At 30.9% G+C, this 10,153-nt stretch overlaps 1 protein-coding gene across 1 annotated transcript in view; it reads left to right on the top strand.

Annotated features, from left to right (window-relative positions):
* LOC106465306 (afadin- and alpha-actinin-binding protein A-like) overlaps positions 1 to 9,587 on the top strand; it is a 64,469-nt gene extending 54,882 nt beyond the window's left edge. The window contains exons 10-12 of the mRNA XM_013925514.2: positions 220 to 387; positions 4,302 to 4,495; positions 7,126 to 9,587. Coding sequence (XP_013780968.1) covers positions 220 to 387; positions 4,302 to 4,495; positions 7,126 to 7,363 — 600 coding nt within the window. The 3' untranslated portion in view covers positions 7,364 to 9,587. The remainder of the gene's footprint in view (positions 1 to 219; positions 388 to 4,301; positions 4,496 to 7,125) is intronic.
* Positions 9,588 to 10,153: the final 566 nt, after the last annotated feature.

The raw sequence follows: 10,153 nt of genomic DNA on the forward strand, positions 1-10,153 counted from the left end.
GGTGCGCGCCCCCCCTCCCTTACTTGGCTCCGATTATTTTCAGGATTTTTAGGAAAGGGACACTTTCATCTCTGAATAATAACCATAAATGTGTAATTGGAAATAAAACATCTCTTCTAGTACAGTAAAAGAGATGAAATTTCAGTAGTTTCATTACAGGAAACTGTGTTATTGTATCTGTAATATATTGTAATAATAACATCAGTAGCTTGATCTTAGGTAAATGTGAATGCTGAAGAAACTCAAAGTCACAAACTGAAAGGTGGACATATATTAGACGAAGAGGAGAGATTCTTAGAGGAAAAAAATTTTTTCATGGAACAGAAAAGACACTTTGATGAGGAGAGAGAAGTTTTTACAGAAGCTGTAATTCGTCTTGGTCGAGAAGTAAGAACTAACATGTTATTATTCCATGAAGATTATTTTTATGTTAACTTTGAATTTTTTCCATGTCATAGTAATAAATGTTTACAGGATTTGTTATATATTATAGAGTAGTTTTAAGGATGACCTAGTGGTTAGGGTGCCCGACTTGGAATTTACAGGTTGTGGGTTTGAATCCCATCACTGAATATGCATGGGTGCATTATAATGTAACATTCAGTTGCACTATTTGATAAGAGTAGCCAAAGGATTAGTGGTGGGTGGTATTGACAAGCTTCCTTCCTTCCAGTCTATCACTTTTAAATTAGGAACAGCTAGCACAAATAATTCTCGAGTAGCTCCGTGGCAAATTCAACAGACAAACTTTCAAGAATATAAGTTTTATCTAGATGTTAGAAGAAACATGAAGATTTAATTAATAATTAGAAAAAATAATCCAGGAAAATATCACTTTGTAAGGTTATTTAGAAAACTCAAACATTTATTGTGTTTGTAGCTTACATAGTATGAAAAGGAAGCAGTTTTAATTGTTACCTGTAGAAACTTCAAATGATCCAATCTGCTTGTTTTATTTTTCCAACTGATATTGTCCTTAATAGAACACCAATTGTGTTGTAAGTAAATCTCAATATCGAGAATTTTTCAATTTTAATTTCTAATTGTGAGTGAACAGAGACAGTCTCTTGTCATGATAATAACACATTAGTACATATGTATTAAAGGTCTATTGTTAATAAACCATTCACAGTAAATGTTATATTCAAAGTTTAGCTCATAGATCAAAACACTAATTTGTTAATATCTACCAAAAATGGTTTTGCAACCCAAAGTTCATTTCTGATTTTGCAAATTTGACAAAAATATACTTGTATTAAAGTCATGATTTAAATCAAAATTAATTGTAAATGAAAGATACTTACTGAAAGACATTTATAGCAAAGAGCACAAAAATATATGTGGCAAAGGAGAACAATAATTCATAATAGTAACCAGTCTTAATATAACTGGAATATTTAATGTTATTGTAACTCTTGCAATGGCCATATCAGCAGTCAAAGCCATTAAATCAGATTTCAATCTCAAACCAGTTCATAGCATTGGAGATATTTTTTATAGTATTTCCCTTCTAGGAAGGCTCTTAAAAAAAATGTTTGAAGTAGGTCAAAGATATCATCAGGACCATCTTTTAATGAGCAGTTAGTTGATGATCTACTTAAAACAGTAACACTTGGCATGTTGAAACAACCAGATTGCAAGTAAAAGAAGAATTGAATCTATTACTTCAGATACTTGTCTCCAGTCCACAGTAAATTTTGATATGTTACTATATTTCTGAGCTTTTTGGATATGCAGAGGGAAAAATAGTTGCAAATTTCTTCATGTTTTCAGAAATATGACATTTTTTTTATTTATTGGTTGTTAACTTTATGATATGATGTTCCAAATGTCACTGACACAAGCAAAAGATATCTTGAAAAGAAAATGCTACTGTCTGAAACCTGAAACATGCCATATGTTTATCATAATATATTTGGTTAGAACAGTTTGGTAGGGACTGTGAAGGTTTGTAGGAACTCAACATAACATTTTTAGCTATTCTGTAGCAAGAGAGGAAGATACTGAAGATGGATTTAAAATGCTTATAGAACACTCAAATGTGAGATTGCTGTTTATTTAGCCTTCAATGAGAAAAATATTATATCATTAGCTAGCTGATGTGAAATTTGTAAACATTTTAGTATAAAAGTTAATGCCTGTTCCATCAAACAAAGACTTCAAAATAATTCAGATAAGTATAAGTTCTCAAGAAGTAATGCTCTATTTAAATTTCATCAACTGGACAATTTTGTTACTTGGACAATGTTTCATAGATTTTACACATAACGAACATCAGGTACACATTTTGTATGAAGAAATGGTTGAAATGCAACACCTCATGAAAAGTGGATCTTTAAAAGATGTATAAAGCCCTGAACAACTAAGACTTATGTTGTAAGACCAAATCATTAGCAGATGAGGAGTAATAGTTATTGGGGAATTGAAATTCAAGTATGGATATCACAGAAGATCCTCACTACCTGGTATCATATATTTTGTTATAGCATCATGAAATATTATCAGACATGGTTTCATTTAGACACATTTTTGTTCAGATGTGATTAAACTTACCAGTCTTAATGTGATGTAACATCACACAAAACAATTGATCAGAATATCATGCACTGACAGACTAAACATTGTACACTAAAAATTCAAATAAAAAAATTTACAGGGTGATAAGATGAAAGAAAAGCAGGAGATTACTGAAAAGAAAAACAATTAAGGAGAAACATCATCTTAACAAACAGGAGGAAAAGACTGTGGTTAAGTTCAATGATGTTACTGAATTACTGAGAGATGGAATTGAAAAAGCAGAGAAAAATTACACCAGAGTCCACAGAGATTAAAATCATTGACACAGCAACTAACTAGAGCACAAAGTCTTCAGATAAATGTTCAAAAATTCAGAGATGGCCAGAAATTATAAAGATGATAGGTGAAAGTAACAAGAGGTTATCAAAGACCAGGCCTGATTGTCATGAGTTTATAGGTAGCAAAGTTAGAATTACTTCCAATTGTACATTCCCTAGAGTTTCATTTAACTATAATAACTTGTCCTCAACTTCAGACATGTTTAATAATTTATTTAATAATTACAGCCATTATGTTTACATTTTCTGCAGACGTAAAAACTTGACTCTAAAAGTTGTATTTTTCTTCTAAGATGGAAGAGACAGCAGTGTATTGTTATAGAGAATGAAACCAATAAAGCAAACTAAGTATAATGACTGTAGTTCACAAAATTTAAACAATTTGAATGTTCCTCATAAAGATTGTTTTATCCAATGTAAAAAGTGTTTCAAAGCAATGCAGCTGAATATTTTGAAAAGCCAGTTTTCAAGTAGCCCATAAATCTGTAAAGACTCAAAGGAATATTTAATGTCACTTCAGAGATAAAAATTCCTAAAGAACTACATAAATACTGTTTATTGTATTTGTTATCAAAATTGTTAGAATATTTATATAGATCAGACTTACAGAGTCTTAAAAACTTGGAAAGATGATTGTTAGAGAGCTTTAAGATTAGGTCACACTTATAATTAAACTGTAGCAAAGGCCTGGCGTGGCCAGGTGGTTAGGGTGCTTGACTCGCAATCTGAGGATCGCGGGTTTGAATCCCCATCCCACCAAACCTGCTCGCCCTTTCAGTTGTGGGGACATAATAATGTGATGGTCAATCCCACTATTCATTGGTAAAAAAGTAGCCCAAGAGTTGACAGTGTGTGGTGATGACTAGCTGCCTTCCCTCTAGTCTTTCACTGCTAAATTAGGGATGGCTAGCACAGATAGCCTTCGTGCAACTTTTAGTGAAATTCCAAACAAACAAACTGTAGCAAAATATATTTCTAATGAAATTTATTATATTACCTGGTTGGCTCTTTCTACTTTATTTATGGAAAGTCTAATCTCTTGTTAAAGATTATAATAATTTTAACTGAATAGAGGGAAGTAGCTTACATTCACCACTTTGTCATTTCTTTTCTAACAACTCAGATGTTGTTTTTAATGTTACTGGTTGATGTAATTTGTTACATGACTTAGTTTAGTGATGCTCTGATGTAACCCTGATGATGAGAGCTGGTAAGTTCTGAAAACATTGGGTTTTTCTAATAGAAAATAAAGTTCAGCTGGTGTGCTTTTCTAATATTTTATGTTTTATTCCCAACTGTCTGTTGATTTTTATAAAATCCAATATTTTACTGAACACATTCTGTGTTTTTATATTTTTGGGCATCAAAGCAGTGCCTAACACATTATGAAAAGTACAGTTTTTCTTCACATAAATGAGTTTAATTTTTGCATGTGTGTGTGATTAGAGACAAGCTTTTCAACTGGAAAAAGCTGAGTTCATGAAAACCCAGTTCCTGGCTTTGAAGACTCCTTCTAGAGCTGAGTCTCAACTGAACCCTGGTACACCTTTATTTACCTCTCCTGATGGAAGAGTTCACCCACTTCCATCTACTCCAGAACTCTACCATATGTTGTCCATCACTCCTCTCTCAGGAACAAGGTATTGTTGAGATGCATCATCTAATGAACAAACTTATTGTGTTGTTCACCCTTTTGTTTCTGGACAATAAGGTGTGGTTTAGACTTATTCATCCATCATACTGTATTTAGTAACCTAACTACTCAAAGGTTTTCATCACTATTGCTAATGAACACCAAAGAATGTTTTAAAATTTTGGTGCATCATATCTATTGATGTAGTCAGTCATGTTGTCCACCACCTGTGCTACTAAGCAAAAAATATATTCTCCTTTATCACCTTTAATGACATGTCTTTTTTTTTTATACTACCTGTGACTCTTAACCCAGTAGTGAGGTATGTATTTGCTGTTACTTTATTGTTTCTGTAATGCCTGCTTTGTATGATCCAGTACTGTATTTTTTTCTGTACTGTTACACATAACCCATTAATAAGTTACTTGCTGTTACTAAGTTATTCCTGCACTATGCTATGTGTGATCTGGTAGTAAGGTATTTACTGTGACTATTTTTCCTGTTACTGAAGTATTCCTGCACTATGCCACATGTAAGGTATTTGTTGTAATTATTTCAATCTTATATTATATAATGCATGTAATAACCCATTAATAAGGTATTCATGGTACATTCCTGTTACTGTTTTCTGCATTTACCAAAATAGTCCTTTACAGTCTTCTAGATACATACAGTATAACTAAGTATAGTCACTGGTGTTACACAGTAGTTAAGTCTTTTGTACTATTCTGGTTTACTCTTGTTACTTTCTGATATACATAAACAAACAGTAAGCAATTTGTATATACATGTGAATCATTACTCCATCTGTCTGCTAGTGATGAGCCATGTGTTAAGCATTTGCTGCAATTCTGTATCATTCCTGACATTTTCTGCACATAATCAAGCACTAAGGCATTTGTTATGGATGTGAATTATTCTTATTACCTTGTCATATTGAGGTACACTTAATTCTGACAGGTAAGCTTTAGATTCCACAGATAACAGGAGGTTTGAAAGAATAAATCAAATGCAGACCAATAAGTAAATGATACGGGGCACAGGGCTGTTCAACACAAAACAATAGTCTTGATTTTTCATACAACCAAACATACTGGCAGTGTCTGGTTTCGAACATCTGCTGTTCAACACAATACTTAACTGCTTTCAGACTGATTGCTTTCACTCTGTAATTTAATATTTGTCGGTATCAGTTACTGGAGCGTGGACATTTCTGATGAGATGGGAGACTCAAGAAATTCTAAAAGATAACTGTAAAGTTGAACATCATCTTTGTTCAGTATACCATAATCCATTCTACCCACATCAGTTTAACTTATAATTGAAGATAATCTTCCTGCTAATACTGACCAGTGCAGAATATTGCATTATCTCAGTTTTGTATGTGTCAACCAAAATCATACAACAGTCCGAATAGGTAAGTATAAGCCATAGATTGCCCCTGTGGTGTGTTACCTGTCCAAGACTGGGATTAGCTATTGTTAAAGCTAAACACATTCCATTCACAGTATCATCTAACTAAATGCTGAACTCCTGCATAAGATTTTGAGAATTTTACCTGTGTAAAAATATAATTCATTTTCTAGTTTTGAAAGAATAAGATATTGACAGTTCTAACTGTAACAGTTTTTTATTGCATAAAAGCAAACAGTAAAATAGTTGTAGTCCTGAATTATTCCAATTACTATCTGTTTTGCATTAACCACAGATTAGAGTTTTCATTATGATTATAAATTAATGTTACTGTCTGTTATATATGTAACTTATCAGTTGGTACTTGGGATAATTTGTATGTCTCTCTTGTTACATAAAGCCCAACTGTTAGATGTTCTTCACATGTTTGGCTACATAAATCCCAGCAGTTAGGTGTTCCCGACACTTTTTGCAACATAATCTCCAACAATTAGTTGTTCCTGACGTTTTTTGCTACATATAAGTTAGGTGTTCCTGACACTTTTTGCTGTTAATATCCAATAGTTACATGTTTGTTATGATTGTGGATTATTCCTAATGTTCTCACTTATTCATAAACATTTGATAAACTATTAGTTATGATCAGAATGAAAAGTTCCTACAGAAAGTATTAGCTGTAGTTCTGTCTCATTTATGGAACCTTTCAAGTATGTAGCTCAGTAATATTTTGTGTTAATTGTATATGATTGGTTATGTTTTGAAGCATGTAACCTAGTGATAATTATTCATTCTCATCCTGTTTCAGTACTGTTATTCTCTTACATTTAATTTAGTTGAAGGAATTCTCTGTGATTCTATATATCTATTGATCTTTGTGATGTATTATCTCTCACTACTTCCTGTTTAAGTAGCATTGATGCTCGTCATGCACCTTGTATTTCTGTTACTTCCGGCCTTTACAGCATGATATCCAACACTCTCTTAGTATTATGTTTCTCTGTATAGTCAACCTTATTAATCTTCAATATATCCACCACCCTTAAAAACAAATATTACTAAACTACCCTCTTACAGTTGCTTGTTTGTTTTTTAAGTATTATTCATCAACATCTGCATGTATAGCACTCAATGATTTATGTTATATTAAATTGCAAGAGATAACCTAGTATAATGTCTCAAGTGCATTTGAAACAGTTATGCTAATTCCAATACCTTTTGCATTAGGGTAAGGAGGAAAAAAAACAGAGGTAAGAAAGGTGAAGACAGTTCCAATAATGAAATATCTTGGCCACTTCTCAAAAGAGAAAATCTGCAGAATGATAATCTTTCACTGGGGAGTGACCAGAGCCACGAGGAATCGACTTCAAATTACAGAAAGTTATCTATTGACCAACATATTGATGGTTTGAAAATGGCAATGTTTCAGTGTAAGAGTAAATCAGAAGTTTTAGCTAGTGAATAGATAATCAGTAATTTATTGAAAAACTACAATAAAAAAATTAAAATTTTGAGTTTATATTGAATATATTTTGACTTCAACACACAACTGCCATTTACTAAGAAACATTAACTTTTTTTCTGTTTCTCAGGTTAATGTTAAGAATGTATCCCGCACCCCATTGCTCAAGTGTTATATTATAGCCCAATTTTCAATTAAAATTATCTCATTTTTTTCTAACAATAAAGAATAATTAACACAGTATTTGTTATTTTTCACATTATGTGAAATAGATGCATCAAAATTTTGTTATCAACTTTACAGTTACAAAAATAATTCAGCTTTCATTAACTAATTTGTAAAAAAATTATCCTTTTATTATGGAAGGTTTAAAACTATCATGTCATCTATTGTGTGTATATATATGTGCATTTCTTTAATCTTGTGATTAAAAGTACTGGTTTAATATGTGATAGTGTATTAAGTGATCGTCACTACTCCATTCAGGAGTTCTAGTGTTTCAATAAATATATATACGAGGAGTTAATACTACTAATTTATATAAATTTTGCATTTCATAGTTGTAAATTGAATTGGAAACCCATAACAGTTTGTACAGTAATATGTAGAAGCCTAGTCTAAGGAAATGTATAGTATTAAAAGATAATTGTTTATCATACAGCCAATTATTGAAAGTACAGGTTTTAGCATACTTCTTACAAACACGTTATTGGTCTGTATTTTTCACATTAAAATTGTTGCTTACCACCAGTAACCAATTTTTTAAGATTAACTTTATCCACACACATTGTTTTTGTAAACTTACCGAGTCAGTCAGTCATATGAATACATTTTGAGTACTGAAAGTAGATATACAAAATATCTTTTCTTGGCATTATAATAGGTAATAGGATTTTGTTAGTGTGGCTTTTGAGGTTTTATGGAAGAAAAAATTTTTTTTTGTTTTTAGTGGTTAAATTATACAATATCTGATGATTTACATTAAATCATTTTTATGAATTATAAATAATTGTATACGAAGTTGTTTGTTATCCAACTTTAATACGTTAATTGAAAGCAAAAAACATTTTGTTCTTTACATCATTAGAGAATTATCAGTTCAAAAGTATTTATGGTAATTAGTATGTTAAATGCCTTATCTGCAATTTGTAAAAATATATTTACTCATTTTTTCAGTGCCTTTAGTGGGAGTTATTTGTGAGAACCTGTCAAAATTTTATGCAGCAGGCTATTAGCTCAAGTTATATGTAAACAATGTCTTCCATTATCAGCGTTTGTGATAAAAGTGGCTTATTGAGTCATGAATTTTCAGTTTTCTTGTAAGTTGTATGCTTTAAATTTTAAAAAAGCATCTCGGCTTCAAATTTCCAAATTTTCACGTTGCATGTTATTCACCCATTCTGCATGTCTGTATAACCAAACTATCTTTGTTTGAATTCTCAAAAAAATTGAAACAATTATAAAAGTTATAATTTTTCAAAAATCTGAAATGCTTTATAGATATCAACAAGAGCAAATGTTGCACTTGGCAAGCCAAAACTAACCATAAAAGATGCACCTTTATTATATCAAATTATATACAAGGTGATTATTCTCAAACGGATCATTTAATATCCTTTCCTGCTGAAGTTAATTAAGAATATACCCTTAGCATTTGTGGGTAATATTTTACATATTAGTAAGTCATTATTGGAAGAAGTCATTTTTACAATTACATGACTTGTTTCGATAGTGCTGGAACTTGGCTATCAGCTGTTGAAGTTCAAGTGGTAGGTGAAATCACTGTTGTAATTTCAAGAATTATTCAACATCACCCAGTCTAAAATTTGCGATTGGTTTGTTGAATTGATGTGCAAAAAGTCAGATACTTGATTGTCCAAAAGTATTTGAAAATATTTTTATTACTTTCATGATTCATTACATATGGTTCCAAAATTTTTTGTATTAAGTGCCTTTTTTTGTATTATGATTTGAAAGAAATATATAGATTAGTATGTACAAGGATAACCTATGATGTATATTTTAGAAATTGCATATCATTGTAAAATTAAGCAGCAACTTAAATTTTACCATTTTGTTGGGCGTTATCCAGTTTTTATTTATTTCATACTGAAGTGGGTTTAATTTAAATGTTATATTTTATTTGTTTGAATCGGTTTGTGGTTACGTTTTGATATACTGTAATTAACAGTGAAATCATATGGAAATAAAAACATTTTTAATCTTATATTTTTATTGACAAAAAGCTGTTTCATAAAATTTATCCATATCTTTTTATATCAAATTAGTACAACATGTATTAGTTCTAAGTTTTTCTAACTTTAAAATATAAATTCGTCTTATATGCAAGTTAAAAAGAAAATTTTACTTTCAAATTTAAGGCTTATTACTCACTTCTATCGTATTATGGCACTGCCTGACCAGTCAAATATAACATTATAATATAGAAAATAAGTTACTTTGTCGTGAGGTAAATGTTAATATATTATTATTTGAAAAATTACATAGGCTTGGTGCTTAAATATTTCACTCATGCAAAAATTCTGTCAACGAATTGTTTGGAATAACGGCGAGCATGTTAAAGAAAGATGTCTCTAATTTTAAATTCTTAACGAATTAGATAAAACAAAAGTTTATAAAAAATATAATAGGCTTATTGTCTTATGACGAGTACAAAAGATAAAACAATCATTGTCAAGTTCTATGTATGTGAATTATATAGTAACTTATTTGTTCAGCTACAGCATCTTCGGAAGAACTTCTACGTATTTGGCAAATTGAAGATAAGGAAAC

The sequence above is a fragment of the Limulus polyphemus genome, unplaced genomic scaffold (genome assembly GCF_000517525.1).
Source record: "Limulus polyphemus unplaced genomic scaffold, Limulus_polyphemus-2.1.2 Scaffold1902, whole genome shotgun sequence".
Lineage (NCBI taxonomy): Eukaryota > Metazoa > Arthropoda > Merostomata > Xiphosura > Limulidae > Limulus > Limulus polyphemus.